The 21195-nt window shown below is 43.9% G+C and overlaps 2 protein-coding genes across 7 annotated transcripts in view; one reads left to right on the top strand and one right to left on the bottom strand.

The window, feature by feature from the left end:
• Positions 1 to 1433, top strand: part of BMX (BMX non-receptor tyrosine kinase) — a 33651-nt gene extending 32218 nt beyond the window's left edge. For all 6 annotated transcript variants that reach the window (XM_077343180.1, XM_077343178.1, XM_077343176.1 and 3 more), the window contains one exon: positions 595 to 1433. In XM_077343180.1, coding sequence (XP_077199295.1) covers positions 595 to 669 — 75 coding nt within the window. In that variant the 3' untranslated portion in view covers positions 670 to 1433. The remainder of the gene's footprint in view (positions 1 to 594) is intronic.
• A 3996-nt stretch (positions 1434 to 5429) lies between these two features.
• Positions 5430 to 21195, bottom strand: part of ACE2 (angiotensin converting enzyme 2) — a 32384-nt gene continuing 16618 nt past the window's right edge. The window contains exons 9-18 of the mRNA XM_077343174.1: positions 20574 to 20800; positions 19892 to 20036; positions 16057 to 16155; positions 15001 to 15123; positions 13880 to 14052; positions 10312 to 10370; positions 8496 to 8596; positions 7659 to 7775; positions 7290 to 7484; positions 5430 to 6236 (exon numbers count right to left, since the gene is read on the bottom strand). Of these exons, the coding sequence (XP_077199289.1) occupies positions 6092 to 6236; positions 7290 to 7484; positions 7659 to 7775; positions 8496 to 8596; positions 10312 to 10370; positions 13880 to 14052; positions 15001 to 15123; positions 16057 to 16155; positions 19892 to 20036; positions 20574 to 20800 (1384 nt within the window). The 3' untranslated portion in view covers positions 5430 to 6091. The remainder of the gene's footprint in view (positions 6237 to 7289; positions 7485 to 7658; positions 7776 to 8495; positions 8597 to 10311; positions 10371 to 13879; positions 14053 to 15000; positions 15124 to 16056; positions 16156 to 19891; positions 20037 to 20573; positions 20801 to 21195) is intronic.

Below are 21195 nucleotides of genomic sequence, written 5' to 3'. Positions count from 1 at the left end.
TGTCCTGTCAGAGATGTAGGGGACTCTAAATTCTTTATTCACTGATTTCAGTGGATGGGGAAACTCCACACAGTTGAGGGATATCTGTACAGAACTGAAAGGAAGCCTCCCATGGAATTTCATGTATACAATTGCAACGCACTGATGGCTCTGGGTTGGGGTAACCAATTTAACTATCTCTGAGAATGGCATTTAAACCTCAACCTTTACTGAATACAAGACTTCTCACACTAAAACCTTTTAAATTATAAAATATGGTGCCTATATTGGTCACTGGGTAAACAATTGTACTTCTGGGGTTATAGCTCAGTGGCACATCATGCACATGTGTTGCATACAAAATATCCAATTTCATTCTCTGGCACCTCCAATTAAAGGATTTTATGGCACTGGGAGCGGGAAAGACTGCTAGCTTGGAGAACCACTGCCAGCCAGCTGGACCAATACTCTGAACCCATATAAGGCAGCTTCATATGTTCATACAGAGCCTGTTTGCAACATTATTGTTAGAATATGAAGCAAATCTCTCTGTGGCTCAGAATGTTCATATCTAAGGGGTGAACTGATTTTGTTGGTTTCTCTGTTTTCATACAGTTGCCTGAAAAACGTCCCACATTTCTTCATCTGCTTTCCCTCTTGGAACCACACAGAGAAGATGACCACCCTTGAATAATAAGCGGTAGTGAGAAAACACAGATGAGTCTTCCCTCTGCTGTCTCATAGGAGCTTTAGTTCTAATGTCACTCCTAAGATCTAGTTTTGAAGATATTTACAAATTTGATTTGAGTAGCAGCTTAAATGTAGATTGTGCAATAAAGGAAAAAATAGAGTTCTTTAAATTTTGGCTGCATGCATTTCAAAAGACTAGTGATTGTAATATGTTATGACCTTGTGAGGCAAAGCACCTTCCCTCAAAGTTTAACGTGATTGTTAGCAGGCCTGCTTCCGCTCATAGCTGTCCACGAGCTTTCCTTTGGTCTTCCTGCGGATACCATCCACATCTCTTTCAATGCTGGATTCAAGCATGTGGCAATGGGCAAATTGTGAGGATCTGTGCTCACTTGTGTAACCAGATGGGAGGGGAAATTATGAATGAATGTGAACAGCTTCTGGAAAGTTCTATCAAAGGAGATTCCTGGTTGGATCTGAGAAACCTAGTGCCAGAGGGCAAAAGACTATAATAAGGCTATAGGCCAGAGGAAAGCCAGGCTAACTTTATGCATGTGCCATGCTATTATGCTTTGAAGTTATGCTACAGCATGGTTGACTGAATAGAATGTTTTAGGCTACAGCCTGGATTCGTATGCTGCAAAATTTGTGCCATCTAGTGCCAGGTTCTAGATAGAAAAGTTAGCTTTTGATTTCTCCATTGCTAAGTCTGTAATTCTTAGTGATATGTAGCATTTTTTAAAAATAAACCTTTATATATGTTTACGGAGGTCTGATTTATTAGTGTGTGCTTAACCTTGAGAATCCACAGGTCTGGGTGGTGCTCAGGCAAGAAGGAGGCCCCCAGGGGACCCAGGCTTGGGTCTCTGGCTGACCACTTTATTGCTTTATAAACATTGAGATGATGATTTGTAGAAATACAAACCAATGAATAGTGGTGTCACATGGGTAAGCGAGCTTCAGATTTCCAAAGGGATGTGTTATTCATGCAATCTTAATACATAACAGAATTAGATTTTCTGGTATGCCTTCCTCTACGTAGATAACTTTGGTACAGAGGTTGCATGCAAAGATCCCTGTGTCTTGATTGGGATGTAGCTGAGGAAATCCATTTTAGAAAAAAATCAGTAAGCATGCTGGATTTTAGACAAAATATGCCTTCATGATGGCAGTGTTTCAGTACCACTTTCATTTGATTTCTATTCCGCCCTTCCATATGGCTCAGGGCGGTTTACATACAACATCACAGGGGGATACACGGAACAAATAAACATACAACATAGTCAAATACAATAATAACAATCCAACAGTGGTTCTTAAAAACACAATTTCAGTGATCCCAGCAACAACAATATAATAAGAACAGAAACTTAGCTAAAACCCCTAGAGAGGTCAGACTGGTTCAGGCCATGGAGGAGATGTCTGAGGGGGACCTGTGGTCGGTCTCAGGCAAAAGCCTGGTGGAGGAGCTCCCTTTTGCAGGCCCTGCAGAACTGTGGGAGTTCGGGCAGGGCCCAGATCTCTTCAGGGAGCTCGTTCCACCAGGTGGGGGCCAGGACAGAAAAGGCTCTGGCCCTCATTGAGGACTGACATGCTTGTTTGGGGCCAGCAGTGACACTCCATGCAGATAGCAGTGCATTGTGGAGGAGCAGCATGCTCCGCTGCTTCCTGTGTCCCCTGTGGGGATACTCAAACAGCCCAATTAGGGTTCTTTTGCCCAGCCCCAATTAATCATACTGAAAGAAAAAAACGTTTTAAAATTTTTTTACTGCAGAAGAAATATAGACACAGGGGAGTTCCCAAATCTGTTCAGAGAATAGAATTACATAATGTTAAATACACTTTCCTTGGAGGCAGGAAAAGATGATGCCTTGCAGGATGAGCCAATAGCCTGGGGTCTCTACCTCCCCACTCCACCTCCTGGGAATACCCAGCAGCTCTTTCCCTAGCCTTCCAGGAATAGCTGGTCGCATGCTTTCCCCCCAACTCCAATAACTTACATAAACAGTAGTGACACGATTATTCCATTTCTCTAGCCTTGAGAAGGACTATCTCAGTTATAAAATACAGTTTGGTTTTGTGAGAGAGCTTATAAAAAACTACATTCCAGAGAGGAGCAGGCCATTTTCTCTGTCTGGTAAGAACCAAAGACTTGAATCAGGAAAGACCAAGATGTAGAATTATAGCCAATCCCTAATAACTTATGATAATTCAAAAGGAAATCATTTTCTTTACCACCAGGCCATCAATGGGGGACACATTTTGGCAGTGGATGCTGTCCACCCTGGATTTCTGAGCCCCAGTGGACGCAGCCAGGGCAAAAAGTTTCCGCTGCATGGAGGGGCGGTGGTTGTTTTTTGTTTGTTTTTTGAAGGAAGGTTGTTACCCAAAATGCACATGTGTCCAAGATGTGCATATTGCAGTGGGGGATTGCTTTGTAAGACGTTGGTAATGTAGCAAATGGACTGTTTGCCAATGTTTATGAGGTAATTGAACCCGTTAGAACTCAAGGCAGGCAACAAGTAATTATAGTAAAATACTGAACAATCTTTATTAGAAAGAAAATAATAAGAAATAGGCAAACATAAATCAGGCACACTAACAGACAATCGGAAAGAAATTCAAAGAGGGAAAAGGGTTGCAATAAGTATATTTACCAGTCCTGAAGAGCGTAGAGGCAGAGAGCGACACGATCAGCCTGCAGCGTGAAGGATCCATGCACATTTTCGCTTGGCATAGCCGAAGTTTTTATATCGTTTTGAGAGAAGGGGATTATGCTTATAGTGGGGGTGTAATAGGGGCATGGTGAGCATGATGGACTTTTTAATGGGCTCAAATAAAGGGAATCATCATGTCTCAGTAGGTCTAGCTGTTGGGGTGGGGGAGCAGTTTCCCCTGGCAGATTGGCTTAGAGTGAGTCAGAAGTGAGAGATAAAAGAAGATTGTCTAGAAGTTTCTAGGCAAACTGGCCCCTCTGCTGGGGGGGGGGGGGAAGCAAAGCAAGATGTGTCTCAGGCTGCAGCTGTCATGTTGAATCTGTCTGCAGCTGGACAGGCACCATTGGCCCCATGGCAAAAAAAGGAATGTGGATATTTCCATGTTTCCTTCCCACGGAGCAACAGAGGGCCTGATCCACACCAGGCCCGGGATGGGATGGTGGCACCATCATATGGCTGCAGAGATGAGCCCTTCAACCAGGCAGGTGCCAGCCTGGCCTTTCCACCCACGTGGAATCAGCCAGGGATTAGAATTTTCACACTTTAAAGCAAAGCATTTTAAAACAGTGAAGAGTGGGGAGGAGTCAAATCAAAGAATGGGGAAGTAAAGCTTTTTCCCTGGCACCATTTTTCCAGCTTGTCAATGCAATCCAGTTATCAGTCTGGGGTAACTCTACATAAGCTTGCACTGTAAATCACATGCTTGTCTGAAACTATTTGGGCTATGGAAGAAAAATATGCTGTTACCTGAGTGATGACATTTGGAATCAAAGACAGATTTTGTTGTTTCTTGATCCTTTTTGGACTGTTTTGTTGTGCATAATATTTTCTGCTATTCGCCTGGTACAGATTAGGTCTTTCAAGTAGACTTGGTGTTTTTCATGAGGTTATGCCAGGCAAAAGCATACAACGTTTCAACTATAAATAGTTCCAAGTCCTGGAGTTCATAACTGGTAGGCTGATCCATTGCAATTACTTGGATAAAACATCAGTTAAAGGAATGCACTAATGCTGCACCAACTTAATGGTAATTGATTCTTATTTTCAGGGTTTCTTTATCAGATGATTGCATAAGAAGAAGAAGAAGAGTTGGTTCTTATATGCTGCTTTTCCCTCCCCGAAGGAGGCTCAAAGCGGCTTACAGTCACCTTCCCATTCCTCTCCCCACAACAGACACCCTGTAGGGTGGGTGAGGCTGAGAGAGCGCTGATATCACTGCCCAGTCAGAACAGTTTTATCAGTGCCATGGCGAGCCCAAGGTCACCCAGCAGGTTGCATGTGGGGGAGCGCAGAATCGAACCCGGCATGCCAGATTAGAAGTCTGCACTCCTAACCACTACACCAAACTGGCTCTCCACCAAACTGGTGGGTACCTATACCAAAGACCACCAAGAAGTATGAAGAGGTGGGGTCTTACTCCCTTCTAAGCCTGTTGACTTAAAAGGATGCAACTCTACTAGATTGCTCCATGAGAAGTAGTTTGTATATGTAGAGTTGCCACCTTCCAGGTGGGACCTGGAGATCTCCTAGGATTGCCGCTGATCTTCAGACTAGAGATCAGTTCCCCTGGAGAAAATGGCTGCTTTAGAGGGTGGGATCGACGGCCTCATACCCTGCTGAGGTTCCTCCCTCCCTTCCACAATTTCTGCCAGACTCAACTTCCCAAATCTTCAGGAATTCCTGAAGGAATTCCCCAACAACTCTATATTGCTCTATATGGATAGAGCAATAACATGTAGTTAAAAGCCACTTGCCAGAACATGGTAGCCATCAGCAGCTTATTGCTAAATATGTCTCCTCTGCTGTATGCCATTAGGATTTGTTATCCAAAACCTGTTTGCCCTTGAAAGAGACTTCCCAGCAGAAAACTGACTTCTTTTTAAACTACATCATGAGAGAAACATTTTGGCCACCATTTTTTTCAAATGTATTTATCAGCAGTTGTGAATATCACACATGAGCAAATATCACATAGTACAAATTGAAAAAAAACCCACCAAATGGTCTGTGACATGCATATCATCTGCAGAAGCAGGAGCTGTCTTTGAAAGAGCAGCACTTATTTTTAAACAAAATCCAGCTGAAACTGTATAGAGCAAAAACTTATGGTGAGCATGTGACTTCAGCCTAGACGAAGGAATGGCAGTCCTGCTGGACTGAAATATCCCCAAATTCCATTAATTACCTTTTTATAAGAGGCAAGTCATGAAGTTTCCATTATAATGTCTTTATGTAATTCAGCAAGGGAGATTGCACACACCAGGCTCTGTGGGTGCATATTCTGAATCAAGAGTAGTGCAGAAAAACAGGTCTTCTGGATACCAGAGGGGAATTCCTGCAACAAGAGCTGTATCAGTGGTTCCTGATCTTGGATAGGGGACTACCAATCCACTACTGAACAGCTGGTTGGGCCTATCATTTTTAGAGTGCCTGTCATGTATTCCAAAGTTGGAAGGGATGGAAGGCTAGCTGTTTAGTTCAGCCTGCTTAGCTCAACTCGCAGTAAGAGTAACTGCTACTGTTAAATGTTTTCTGTGTTTTACAGTTAAGTGCATGTAAAGTGTGTAGCAGTGTCCTGGCAGTCCCTTCCATTAAAAATAGGGCCTTATTGTATAGCCCCATCAGCATGAATTGGTCCCCTTTTTAATATAATTGTGGGCACTAACATGCAGTCATAGATAAGGGACATTAATTAGCTTTCTGTCTTAGAATGCTGATGTGCACTCTTCATCTTGCAGATAGCCCGGATTTCTTTCTCCACTGCTGCCATCATCCTGGTCTCCGTCGTTGTCGCAAGGTTTCACTGCAGTTGCTGTTTGGGATAACTCATTTTCAGTTGCCTTTCTTTTCCTAAAATCAATGTAAAAATTGGTATATGGTAAATGGCAGCAAGATCTGGACAGGTGCATTCACAGCAAACTATCATGCTAGTAATATGAGCCTTATGTGCATTGACATAAAATTATATATCAAATTAATTTGTTAGGTTTATTAAGTTAATGGATTGTATCTAGGGCCTTTGTTCTGACGGCTGTGGAAGTTTTCATTGGCAGAAGAAGGTCTGTACACTGGCAGAAAGGTTTTTCCACTGAAGGAAAACATCAGCAGTAGCACTATGATGATCTAATATATATGAACAAAATATTTTCCACCACTACACTGTGTAAAAGGAATATGGTCAGTTTAAGATTTATTTCTATGCTAATGGTGAAGCCCACTTTAAAATTGTGCTGGGAGACAGCAGCAGCCCACCCCCCTCCCCCGGATCTCACCACGCAAGGCTGGGGGGAGCAGCAAGAGCAGGACAGAGGATGCGGTGGCTCCCCTCTTCCCCTGCCCACCAGCAGCAAGGAGCTGGTGAACAGCACTGGGCACCTGTGGGGGAAGAGGTCACTTGTGCCACCACTGCTGGCAGGGGGGCACACATCTCCACCAGGGGATGGGAAGGGTGGCAGCCTCCTGCATGGATGGCCTGCATTCCTCAGATGCCTCGTCACTGCCGACGAGTGCCAGGAAGGCCAGTCAGGCTTCCAGGGAGGAGGGCCTCGCAGCCCCCGCTGGCGGTGAAGCAGCAGGACAGGTCCTCCATGCCATTCCAAACTACTGTGGGCAAATGGGGGGGGGGATGGTGGACACTACCACAGGCTCTGTGGAGAAGTTAGCAAGTTCGTGCAGCCCTCTCCAGTGGCAAGGTAGTGTGCTGGCTGGTTGCAGAGCTGCTCAGCTTACCTCCTCCAGCTCTGGAAAGTTTAGGAGGGGGAGCAGGAAAGAGCCACTGAGTGGCCCTAAGCTGGGGGTGGAGATGGGCCCTCCCAGTAAGGGCCAATCAGAGGGCTGGCGCATTGTGAAAGCATGGTCATAATTTTATGTGGTATGATGCACTATTTATAAAAAGCCACTTACATTCTCCGGCTTCTACTTCCCTTGATGATCAAGACAATGATCCCAACTACGACAATGCCCATGACAATTCCGAATAATATCAGCCAGACAGTGACTGGAGGTGCATAAGGTGGTGCCAATGTTGGAGGAATGCCAATAAACTCCAGAGTATGGTCATTCAGTTGGAAAATTTCATTGATGCGTCCACGTGATATTCTGTCAATAGAACGGAAGCCATGTAAATATTTCCTGCATTCCTGCCATAATATTTTTATAGAATTCTATACTGTTGGTACACAAACAGCATACAAAATGAAAATGAACAACATTCATTCACATGCTTCCAATATAATTCATGTTACGCTACCACCTTGTGATCCAAAATTTCACCTGATTGCTTCTTCCACTTCAGATCTGGGAACAATGTCTGAGTCATTATTAGGCATGGTGACAATAAAATTGAAGGAGATTCTTCGTGTCACTTCACCTACATGAATATTTACACTTCTGATTAAAAAAAAAACAGAAGAAAATATATTTACTGGACTAGATAAATGGGTACATACAGTAATATCAATGAACATTATTTTCAAGAATGGATATTTTGAGGTATTCTACCATTCAAAGTAATACAAAAAATATTCTTTTGGATGAGCTGAATATTAAGAGCCACTGACAAAGGTAGTGGTCAAAGATGAGTTTTCTCTCTGGGGCTCATTTTGGCTGTTTTACTGGCTGTGTACATTAAATCTGAATGGCTTCATTCTGCCATTGTCAGCTTGGTGTTCTCAGCACAGTCTTCGGCTGATAGGTCTTGTTTTCTATTCTGTCATACATAGCAGCTACATATTAGTTAAATAAACTCCTTTGCTATTTTGTAAGATTCCATTTGCCTGATGGTTTGGTAAAACTACACATATTTCTTTTCTTGGTGATTCAGAAGAGTAATTGAATCTTAGGACTGAGAAGGCAGCAGATTCCCTGCTGGGACAACTACTTCCCCTCAAGCAGATTCACTTAGCTGCCAGCTGAAATCTAGATACTTGAATTTCTATGAAACATCCAACTGAAGTTTCTCACAACATTTTTATTGTATGTGGCAAAATGGTTATACAGCCATCATGGTTTATCTATTTATCTGGGAATCGGTAGCCCTGTTTCCAGGCAACAATGCCTCCGCTCACATACCAGTAATCTACAGCAAATATAACTGAAAGGGCTACTTACCGAAATTCTACTGTTTCGTTTTTCTTCTCCCAAAAGTACTTCCTCATGGCATAGGCCATTGTTGCGGTGAATAAATACATTTCATTTTCATTCCATTCGTACTGCGAATTTTAAATGAGAGTCTTAGACAGAGACACTGAGAAGTAGTTCAAGGCAACAGAATAATATGAGGAAAGCATCTTGCCCCCTCACCCCCTCTGCCTTCCGCCCCAGGGTGTACTGTATCTGAACAACTATGACCATAGCTCTTTTCACAGGAACAGACTTTCTCATATCCTGTACTATTAAGCTCACTGTGCTCCAAAAAGTGTTCAGGTGAACCCCCCCCCCACAGCAACAGGAGCCAGCATGATGTGTGTGGGGGGGGGGGGGGAGAGGATGAAAGTATAAAAAAATAAGTCCATTAGTTACAGTCTAATCTGTATTATGTTTTCAGTCAAAAAAAAATGGAATCTATGATTGATTTCAGGTGCTATATAACATTTGACCAAATTGCTTTGGCCTGCAGAACTAAGGCCCTACCCCTAAGACCTACTACAACCCGACCTTCTTCTTGGTTTGATAATGATTGCCTCAATGTAAAGGTTGCTCTGAGGAAGTCATTCCACGAAGCTCGTCTATCCAAAGACCTCACTTTGTTAGAAAACTATACACTCCAAAAAAGACACTATATATGGAAATATATAAAAAGGCAAATGAAGGACTGGAGCTAAGTCTACTTATTTCAAACTATTTAGATCATATTGACATTAGATTTGTTCTGGGGGCATCTCCAGTTTTAACTAGGGTTGCCAGTTCTGGGTTGTGTTAAACCTGAAGACTTTGGGGGGGTGGGGTGTACAGCCTGCTTAGAGTGGGGTTTGCCTTCAGTGGGGCATAATGCCATAGAGTCCACCCTCCCAAACAGCCATTTTCTCAGATGAACTGATCTCTACATCCTGGCGATGAGCTGTCATCCCAGGAGTTTCCAAGGTGCCGCCTGGAAGCTGGCATCCCTAGTTTTAACCTTTATTTCTTATTTTGATGTTATTTTTTATATTATTTTTATTTTTGCATTTAGCTTATGATCAGGCTATAAGAGAACAAATATATAACTCGGGGAGTAAGCCATCAGTGTTATTGCATGCCCTTTGGCATATACACTGCAAATACTCTGCAAAAGGGAGCTCGTCTGCCAGGCATTTGGTTGAGCTCGATCTGAACCACTGCTTTCCATTGGCCCCCAAGCCCCCCTCCGACAACAATCACTACAGATCTGCCCAAACCACTAAGCCTTCAGTACAAGTTGATTAATGTTATCTAGTATTCTACCATTCTACAATCTTTATTGTTATCACTATATTGTTGTTATTGTTATTACCACATTACTATAAACTGAGTTACCTGTATTATTCCCATTTCATGTAAACTGCCCTGAGACTTCAGGAAGGGCGGTATATAAAATAAATAAATAAATGCCATATTGCCAGATAGAGCCTAGATCACGAATGGCCATAAAGGTCCTTACCAATACCTTGAATCTGATCGGGAATTCAGCTGGAAGCCAATGCAGTTGCCTGGGTGCAGGTTAGATATAGGCTCTTCAAGATGGTCTAGTGAGGACCCATGCTGCTGTATTCTGGACTAATTGCAGTTTCCAGGTCAGTTTCAAGGGCAGGCCCACGTAGAGTGAGATACAGTAATCTAACCTGGAGCTGACTGTCATGTGGATCACTGTAGCCAGGTGTTCCAGGGCCAGGTAGGAATCTAGTAGCTTAGCTTAACATAAATGGTAGAACCCAGCATTGTATGATCAGCTATAGAACTTTTCACTTACTGCATTGTCTCCCAGTGCTGCTTTCAGGCTGATCCTCACTTTGACTGTATAGTTGTCATCTTTATTTGAGGGAGAGAGAGGGAGAGAGAGGGGGGGGAGTCAATACCACCAAATTGGAAACTTATTTCCATAAAATACTCATCAGTTCTTACTAGGGACCCTGTGCACCATATCAACAGGGTGACCCGTCTCAGGCTCCTCCTTGGTCACCTGTATTAGACTCAAAATTTGTTCTGCTACTTCAGACCAACATAGCTATCTACTTGAAGCTAATCACTCGGACAGTTTTAATGATGTTTGGATCCAGATCCCACTGCTACATCCATGTCTTCTCAATGAGAACAATTGCTTCTCTGGCTTCCACTCCTTGTCTCCTCTTGGCCTTTGGGAGGGGATCACAGCTGACTTTCAATCACCTGTCCAAGGTCTCAGATGGCCAGGGGCCTTCTCTCCTAGAGTTTTGTCCCCTCCAGCTAGTTCTTGGAGAGCAGTGCTTGCTCTTGGTTCCCTCCCATCATGGAGTTAACTCTGCCATTGACTCTGACCTTTCCAGGCTTCAGTTCCTGGCCTCACCCAAGTTCCCAGCCTTTCTCCTGGGACCTTCTGTGCCATCACTTTCGGTAGTTTCCCAGGCTTTCCCATAGCTGCTACTACTGCTGGCCTCTTCGGCGTACCTCTTGGGTGCAGCCTTTTTGCCTGCCCAGCTTTCCCATTGTCAGACCTTAAATCTGATGCCCAGTGGCCAGACCCACTCTCCTGATAGTGGTGTTGTGTCACTTCTGGCCTGAGCATTTGTCTTTTTGATTGGGCCACAGAAGGTGTCCTGCTGCCACTTGGGGCCAACCTGCTGGCCACAATACTATGTTTTTAAAGCTGCTTGTGAATCAATTTAGAAGAGTGTGTAAAATCAAAATGGCCTTAAAATGTTTGCTGTCAGTTATGCTACATCCTTCAGTGGTGACCATGTGGTAGGTCAGTAGGGTTGCCAGCCTCCAAGTGGTAGCTGGAGATCTCTTGGGATTACAACCAAATGACAGAGCTCAGTTCCCCTGGAGAAATCGCCTATTTTTGGAAAGTGGATTCTATGCTATTGTACTGTATTGAGATCCATTCCCTCCCCAAACCCCACCCTCCTCAGGCTTCATTCCCAAAAACTCCATGTATTTCTCAGCCCAAAGCTGGCAGCCCTAGGTAGGTGCACATGGTTGGACAGAGTTTGTATCAATGAACAGGAGTTGGATGAATTGAACTCCCTGATGTGTGGCTTCTTGGTCTGAATATCTATTTGGCAATTCACCATTCAGCAAATGACATTTGGCTGCTCTTGGCTTCAGAACAGCAAGACCATAAAGGTCTTGTGGCAACTTATATCCACCAGGGCCCTTCTCTATTTTACCTTAATGATAACTTCTCACTTAGTCGTGAGCAATGTCACATGGCCCTTCTTTGCCTCAGCAGGTGGTAAAGTATAATTTATTTTATTCTGTTTTACATATAAGATGTCATGAATTCACCATAATTTTAGGGATTCATGTCAGCAGGTTTAAACATGCTAAGGCCATAAGCCACACCTAAGAGGTCTGTAGCATTATCAAAAATATGTTAATTCAGTAATATTTAGGATTTTTTTTTTTTAGATGCAGAGGCTCCTAATAGTCTGAGGCCAAGCAATACAGTTTATTTAGCTTGTGCATAAATCTAGGTCTGCTCACTAGTCACAGAATTCTTTTTGTTGTTGTTTTTAGCCATGGAGGTGGGAAAGTTGAGGTAAAAGATGACTCCTGCCATCTCCAGCTGCTGTACATGGTGGCTTTCTGTTTGGGGGGGCAAGCCCCTTAGCTGTAAAAACATTCTGACCTCAAGTTAAATTGGAAATGCTGCATTTCTAGATTCCCTTTGCTGAATAATCTGATAAAATTATCTGTGAAGAAGGCAAGCAGTGATTTCACAGAGAAACCAAATGGCAAGTATATGACATGTCCGTGAATACCATTAACGAATGACATGTCCGTGAATACCATCACTCCTATTAAAACAGACTATCAAGATCTAGGGAGGAAGCTCAAGCAAATGGGGGCACAAGTAGTATTCTCTTCAATCTTGCCTGTCAAGGGAAGAGGAATGCGTCGGGAGACGAAGATAATGGAGGTGAATCAGTGGCTGCGTAGTTGGTGCTGGCAGGAGGGTTTTGGTTTCTGGGACCATGGGATAGGCTTTCTTGAGGAAGGCCTACTAGCACCTGATGGACTGCACTTATCGAAATTGGGGAAGAATGTGTTTGGCAGGAACCTGGGGAGATTCATCAGGAGAGCTTTAAACTGAAGTCACAAGGGGAAGGAGACGTTCAACATAGGGAGTGTAAGGAAGGAGACCGATCGGGGGCAGCCCAACCAGGAAGGCCAGCTCACAGGGAACCAAAAGTCAAAGGATTCAGATGCCTTTATACTAACGCCCGAAGCATGGGCAATAAGAAGGAAGAGCTGGAACTTCTCATGCTGATGGAAAGGTATGATCTAGTAGGCATCACAGAAACTTGGTGGAATGATTCTCATGACTGGAATGTAATAGTGGATGTCAATGGTGTTTCATCAGACTGGAGGGAGGTGAGTAGCGGGGTACTTCAGGGCTTAGTGCTCGGTCCGGTACTTTTTAACATATTTATTAATGATCTAGATAAAGGGGTGGAAGGACTACTCATCAAGGACTGGCAAATACTCCAGAAGATAGAGACAGAGTTCAACGAGATCTGAACACAATGGAAAAATGGGCAAATGAGATGCAATTTAATAAAGATAAGTGTAAAGTTCTGCATCTGGGTCAGAAAAATGAAAAGCATGCCTACTGGATGGGGGATACGCTTCTAGGTAACACTGTGTGTGAACGAGACTTTGGGGTACTTGTGGATTGTAAACTAAACATGAGCAGGCAGTGTGATGCAGAGGTAAGAAAGGCAAATGCCATTTTGGGCTGTATCAACAGGGGCATCACATCATAATCACAAGATGTCATAGTTCCATTGTATACGGCACTGGTCAGACCACACCTGGAGTACTGTGTGCAGTTCTGGAGGCCCCACTTCAAGAAGGACATAGATAAAATTGAAAGGGTACAGAGGAGAGCAACGAGGATGATCTGGGGCCAAGGGACCAAGCCCTATAAAGATAGGTTGAGGGACTTGGGTATGTTAAGCCTGGAGGTTGAGAGGGGACATGATAGCCCTCTTTAAGTATTTGAAAGGTTGTCATTCGGAGGAGGGCAGGATGCTGTTCCCATTGGCTGCAGAGGAAAGGACACGCAGTAATGGGTTTAAACTACAAGTACAACGATATAGGCTAGATATCAGGAAAAAAATTTTCACAGTCAGAGTAGTTCAGCAGTGGAATAGGCTGCCAAAGGAGGTGGTGAGCTCCCCCTCAATGGCAGTCTTCAAGCAAAGGTTGGATACACACTTTTCTTGGATGCTTTAGGATGCTTTGGGCTGATCCTGCGTAGAGCAGGGGGTTGGACTAAATGGCCTGTATGGCCCCTTCCAACTCTATGATTCTATGATTCTATAACAAGTACCTACATGGAGACCAGGCTGTATCCCAACCGACAAATCTGTTGGAATTGTTCTTTATCAGCCACTCATATAAAGGCTGAAAGTACAGAAGAAGGGGAGCTGCATTCATTGTCTTTTCTCCAGTCACATTTTGTAAAGCCTTGGTCCAAGGCTCAGATCTCCCCAAGGCAAGCATGTCCCTGTGGATTAGAAAGAAATAGGTTGGCATTAAGTACCATCCTAGCGGTGTGGTATGAACTGTATAAGCTGTGTCGCCATAAGGTGGTGCTAGGAAAGAGAGCTTGAATGAAAATAAAGCACAATTTTTATTTCAACTCAACATAATGAACTGCTTCCACACTATTTATTTGGAATGAATAGCACTTAATGGAGAATCCAGACAGTACAGTTGACAATCCAATGCATTCCTAATTAGTGCTGGAATTTTGTGAGAAATAAAGTACTATAAAATAGAGTTTCTCCTCTATACTTTGCTTTAAATGTCTAAAGCTACTTGCAGTAAACAGATTGCAAAGGGTTTGACATAGGGAGACAATTTTAAAGTCCCAGCTAAAAATGACCGGAAGGTTAAGGAAATATGGTTTCAAAAAGACTTGGGAATAGTCTGACATAAAACAGATGAAGAGAGAAGGAAGAAATGGCACCAAGTTTTGCAAGATCTACTTAATATTACCCTGTTTCTAGCAGAGTGACATTGGCCATTCTGGCAATCACCTTATACTCTATGATGGTAAGATGTTGTTTTCTGCCATAAAGTAGCACCAGGGCTATTTTGGGGGTTGACAGTAGTCACCTCTGCTGCCCACCAGCAGTCTTTTTTTTTTTTGTACTGGCGCCTTCCTTCCTTCCTTCCTTCCTTCCTTCCTTCCTTCCTTCCTTCCTTCCTTCCTTCCTGCCTTCCTTCCTGCCTGCCTGCCTGCCTGCCTGCCTGCCTGCCTGCCTGCCTGCCTGCCTGCTTTAACAGTAGCAGCAAAAAAGAAAGCACTGACAACAATGCACTGATGATTTGAACTGCCACTTTGAAACAGTTAGACCTTGGCGATATACAGTAAGATGTGAGGCTGCACCAAGCATGACGTTTCCTGTGCCTGTTCTAATTTTATTCAAGGAATAAAGTACGAGGTTACCGTAATTTGTGTCCAGCAGCTGTGGAATTAGTAATGTCACATTCGTAAAGAGGACCCATGTGATTGGCGGCTTTGCAAAGTGCATCTTGAAACTGGAACTGATAAATTGTCCTTGTGTAATATCTGGAAAGAATGTTTTAAAAGATACAGCAAAACAAATCACCAGTTACAATGATGAGAAACCCCTAGAACTGAGTACCACTCTCAGAAAAGGGAGAGTCAAGGCTGATCTTGTGGAGGCAAAACTAGAATACTAATAACATCCAGTTTCTAATCCATCATTTTGTTCCTAACACAAAATATTTCTATAAAGGTAGGAAAGTCAGATCCCAAGAGAATTGATCCATAATTTGGCTGTCAACATTCAAAATACAAAGGACTCAGGTAAAATACTGCAGTTTCATTTCCTGCAGGTTCTAGTGTTAAATTCTGGTCTCCATTCTCAGGATCACTATTATCTTTGGAAATCCACACGTGCATTATTTCCATGAATGAGCATTATATGTTTTCACAAGAATACAAAAGCTATGCCAAAAACTAGAATGGTATTGTACTGATACGGTGTCATTTTAATTTTTTTTAGAGCAAGCTATCAGATTGAGTGGGGGTGTTACATTATTTACATCAAATTATTTGTATGCTCATTGTATTTTAACTCTCTTGTGATGAACCTGGCTAATAGTTTCAGTTAAGAAGCATACATTGGATTAACACTTGACTACAGAATCCAAACATGACTATTACGAGTGAATGAGACAAAACCCGCTTTGTGTGTGTGTGTGTTTACTAAAGTAAATAACAGACAGAAGGGAATGGAAATGTAGACACAAGTCACATAGGTGGAAATATTATCAGTGGAAACATGCTGTTGCATATGGAATTCTGCTTGCAGGCTTGATGCTTCTCTAGTAATAAATATATCAGCTTGTGGGCTACAGGTGCACCAAAATGAGAAAAACTGGATATTCATCATTAAAGTCTTTACAATAATATGGGGTTCGTTTCTTTCTTTCGCAAGATAATACAGAGAAGAAAACAGTGGGATCATAGACGCACCTTATAAAAGAGTAGTCATTGGCTACGTGAAAGAGAGATGCGGGATCACAGAATGCCTCATTATGAGGTAATGGTTCAACAACACCCACTATCTCGCGCCTGCAAAGAAAAGATCAGAAATTCCATTAGCTCTTGGAAAGGAAATTGAAATAGCCGCGTGCACCAATTATTCTTGAAGAATCTGCGTTCCCTTCCTGTGGGCAATCAGAGCCCCTAAAGCGGGCCAGGGCCAGGAGCGAGTCTGGATGGTGCCGGCATCATGCATAAGCATGGATTAGCCCCACTGTCATGCAGGCACTGGCCCGCCCTTCCCTGCTCATGCGTAATCAGTCAAAGTGAGGACTGGGAGCCAACTTCTGATTGACCGCAACATCATTTACTCTGCAAAGATCTTGAAAAGTAGAACCTGGGCTCTCCCCCTGATAATACTCACTAGTACTATCAACATCTCGGGGGCGGGGGGGGGGGGAGGCTCTCCCAAGACCTGAGGGAATCAACTGGTAGAAATTGGCACAAGCTTCTGTATGATTATGGGGACTTTTAAAAACAAACATATAAAGTACCGGGTAGAACAATGCACTTATGATCTGAACCGCCACCTTGAAACAGTTATGGAGCATCAGAGGATTGGGGAGACAATTTAAGCATACATTACATATTCTGGCGAAAGCGAAATAAGTAATTGGAGGTGTGTGCCAAAAAAGTACTAAATGCAGTTCTTGAGGAAGTGATAAATCCTGACTTCTATGGAATCATCACAGATGGATTTCCTGTGTTTTCACACGGAGAGCAGTTGATATTGATCATGAGATATTTATATGATAAAGAAAAATGGGGCATGCATGAATGATTTCTGAACATGATGGACCGTGATAAAAAGGAAGGAGATAGATTGAGTAGGCATATTTATTAAAAAATGCTACCCTTTCAGATTAAGCCTTGCCGGTGTCTGCTGCATACAGGGAATACACTTTTAATAATATTAAGATTGCTAAAGATTACCAATGGTCAGTGATCAGGGAGGATAAGTGGAAGCATTTGCTCATGTGGAGAATGTGCTTGCAAAGCAAATAAAATAGGATGATGTAGGAGATGGTGTTGCTGTATTTAGATCATTTTATCTAAATTCATTGCACATGTAAGACTGATGTCATGTGCTATTAATGCTGGAATTTGGGGGGGGGGTTTCGCTGCTCCATTTCTACAGGTGCAAGGGTAGAGTGTGCTCCTGGAGGGTGACTCCCCACCTCCAGAGCGGCCTGAAATGGCTCCCCAAATTCTGCTCCTGGGGAAGAGGGAAGATACTACACTCTTTCCCAAACTTTACTTTCCCACATTTTATTTATCTTACATAAGATGCCAACCTCATTTTGTGAAAGAATTTTCCCAGTTCCCACTTAAGTAAAGAAAGTGCCAATGATTTTACATTCTGCGTATTCTTTAATTTCTAACTTTATAAATTAAGTTTATTTGCATATCATTAACCGCTCCTTTGTTGTTGTTATGTGCGAAGTCGTGTCCGACCCATCGCGACCCCATGGACAATGATCCTCCAGGCCTTCCTGTCCTCTACCATTCCCCGGAGTACATTTAAGTTTGCACCTACTGCTTCAGTGACTCCATCCAGCCACCTCATTCTCTGTCGTCCCCTTCTTCTTTTGCCCTCGATCTCTCCCAGCATTAGGCTCTTCTCCAGGGAGTCCTTCCTTCTCATGAGGTGGCCAAAATATTTGAGTTTCATCTTCAGGATCTGGCCTTCTAAAGAGCAGTCAGGGCTGATCTCCTCTAGGACTGACTGGTTTGTTCGCCTTGCAGTCCAAGGGACTCGCAAGAGTCTTCTCCAGCACCAGAGTTCAAAAGCCTCAATTCTTTGACGCTCGGCCTTCCTTATGGTCCAACTTTCGCAGCCATACATTGCAACTGGGAAGACCATAGCCTTGACTAAACGCACTTTTGTTGGCAGGGTGATGTCTCTGCTTTTTAGGATGCTGTCTAGATTTGCCATAGCTTTCCTCCCCAGGAGCAAGCGTCTTTTAATTTCTTTGCTGCAGTCCCCATCTGCAGTGATCTTGGAGCCGAGGAAAATAAAATCTGTCACTATCTCCATTTCTTCCCCTTCTCCTAGTGGAGCTCCTAGTGGAGCTGATAAAATAAAGCCGTAAGGACCCCGAGGCCGATAGGTCCCTTCCCCCAGACTGACAATCGGAGGGCCCAATCGGTAGGTGCTTTGCCAACTGTGCCCTTCTATTGTCAGTCCAGCGGCAAGGGGCCAATTGCGAGCCACACACCGCTTTGCACCTCCCGATCCACCTCCCTCTGACTTCGCTTCCATGTGCCAACTGCCGCCATTCCCTGGCTTGCCTTCGACTGGGCAGGTCGCTGCCTGCCCGCGGGACCAGGAGGGCCCAGGGGCTGCGACCGTGCCACCGCCAGCCCAGCAGCCGCAACCATGCCGCCGCCACCGGCCGCACCCGCGCTGGCCAACGGGACAACTTGCTGCCAGCCAGTACAGCAGGGAGCGGCCCGAGGCGCCACCCATCATCACTACACACGGCCGCATTGCTGCGGCCGCCACCCACCACGCCTGCACACAACACGCCTCACCCGCTAGCCCACACAGCCAGGAGCGGCCGGCGGTACCCTGTGCTGGGGCGGCGGAGGCGGGAACGGCCGCCGGCACGCTGTCCTCGAGTGGTACCGGAGCCCACAACGCCCAGCCACCCAGCTACCTGTCTCCTGCCCTCCAGCTGCCAGTTCCTGCTGCGCCCTAACAAACCAAGGTAGGCCGCGGGGCGGGGGGGGGCCCCCGACGATTCGCCGCCGCCTCACATGCCACCCGCTAGTGCCCGCTAGTGCCCGCTGTATTTCTAGTACAGCGGGCTTAGTTGCTAGTTGGTGATATAATTTTGAAGAAGAGCTGTTTTTTTATACACTATTTCAGTACCTGAAGGAGTCCTAAAGTGACTTATAAACACCTTTCCCTTCCTCTTTGCACAACAGAGACCCTGTGAGGCTGAGAGAGCTCTGAGAAAACTCTGATGGGCCCCAGTTCACCCTGCTGGCTACATGTGAAGGACTGGGGAATCAAACCCAGTTGTCCAAATTAGAAATTGCAGCTCTTAACCACTACACAATGTTGGCTCTTTGGCTTGTTTTCATAAGTTGTCTTTGAGGTAAACTCTTTGTACCAGGACATGTCATTGCACTGAGTATAGAAAGCCTGCTTATTCCCAAAGAAGGAGCTGCACACAAGAATTCTCACATGTGGTACACCAGTTTCATTCATGCATGCATTTGTTCTTGCAGGGGTTAGTAGCAGGTTCCCCGGAATTTCCTGACCAAGGCTCCAACTCCCTAGGTTGTTCTTCTTCTTTCAACACTCAGTTTGGTCTAAAATAAAAGGGAACCCCACCCCATGGTACCACAGTGTAGCACAAACAAGTACTCTCTCACCATACCATTTCTATTCAGATAGATTTAAATACTCATGAGGCAACTGGTAGTGATTAAAAACTCACCAGTTCTACCTTCTGAGCTTTGTGACACTGATTCTTCCAGTACTTCAGGGGTTAAACACCCAGCATTTCCTCAGACCCTTATATTAGCCATTTCATTTGTGCATGTGTAAAATGCCATCAAGTCTCAGCTGACTTATGGCAACTCCAGAAAGGGGCTTTCAAGAGAAGTAAGAAGCAGAGATGATTTGTCATTTCCTTCTTCTGCAGAGTGTTCCTTGATGGTTCCCCAGCAAAGTACTGATGGTGTTAGCTTCTGAGATCTAACAAGATCAGGCTATGTCATGCCACTTTCCCTCCCAACCATAGCCTGTACTCACTTCATTTCCCACCACTTTCTCATCCATTGTTCCTTCGGGATCCTACCAGAAAACACCATCCACCGCCATTTCTCTAGCATGTATGTGAAAGGCATCGTTCCAACAATAGTGAGGGCCTGTTTGAGAAGGAAATTGATCTTTGTTTCTGTTGAAAACAAAGGGAAATGACAGAATAATTTTTAGTTGTACAGTTCTAAGGATTGTTGTTGTTGTATTGGTAAAGTTACAAACTCTTCCTTCCCTCCCCCCCAAACTTTATGCAGATCACAACTGGTTCCTCAAGTGTGAGCCTTCTGAAGCATTATTTGCTAACACTTTAGGCTAGAAACAGAGTTAGAAACATGTGTGTTAAAAACAGGAATTCTAAAAACAGGTCTGCTTCGTTCTCAGATGATGTACATATATGCCACATCAGGAATGATTTTTGGAGGGCCATTGTGTCCCATGAGACTGAGAAAGAGAATACCTCTTTTCAGTCGAAGCCTACATTCATGACTTCTGTATACAGTATAAAGAAAGATGTTTTATTAAAATCTGCCTGATTAATGATCAGTGACATGTCAATCAAACTACCTGACTAAACACTGCAGCTTGAGATTTGAGAATTAAGACCCAGAAATGCTATCGCATTTTTGTAGCCTTCTAGTGTGTTTTAATACATTGACCTTTCCATATTTCTCACCATTATCTTCTTGGAAGTTGGGATCCAAAAGACCAAGAGATTTCAAATGATTTGGAGTGGCTGCAGATAGTGACATGATCTCTCCTACAGCTTCATGGAATCCTTCATTGGCACCACTTCTTAGCAGATAAGGAAGGTGAGCATAAGCCATATCATATTCAATGTGCCCCATCTCATGGTGTGCTGTCAGGAAGTCATCCATAGTCACTGTGGTGCACATCTTGATCCTACAACCAAATACAGTTGAGCAAAGACTATTGGTACTACATGAATTATGACTACACAGGCTGTGAACATAAACTACAGTGGGGCCACCCAGGGAACAGACATTGTTCTCTCATGCAATCTGATGTGAGACAAGCTCTTGGCTGGATCTCCATGATGATTACTGTTGAAGTTCACATCAAGTAGATTGGAGCCTATGCAGCAGTTTTCTGACCAGGCCGTGTAACTTCAATTATTGCAGTGCAAGTTGTTAATCTCTAAAGTGCTTGTCTGAGATGCCATTTTTTAACCTTTCACTTTGCAGCTGCATCTTTTACAACACTGTACTATTTCTATCAGTAGGCAATATGCCTGGTGTCATGATGCAATAGTATTAAACTGAAACCTGATCTGGATA

This window comes from Paroedura picta, chromosome 6 (assembly GCF_049243985.1).
Source record: "Paroedura picta isolate Pp20150507F chromosome 6, Ppicta_v3.0, whole genome shotgun sequence".
NCBI lineage: Eukaryota > Metazoa > Chordata > Lepidosauria > Squamata > Gekkonidae > Paroedura > Paroedura picta.
This window is presented reverse-complemented; position numbering and strand designations above follow the sequence as displayed.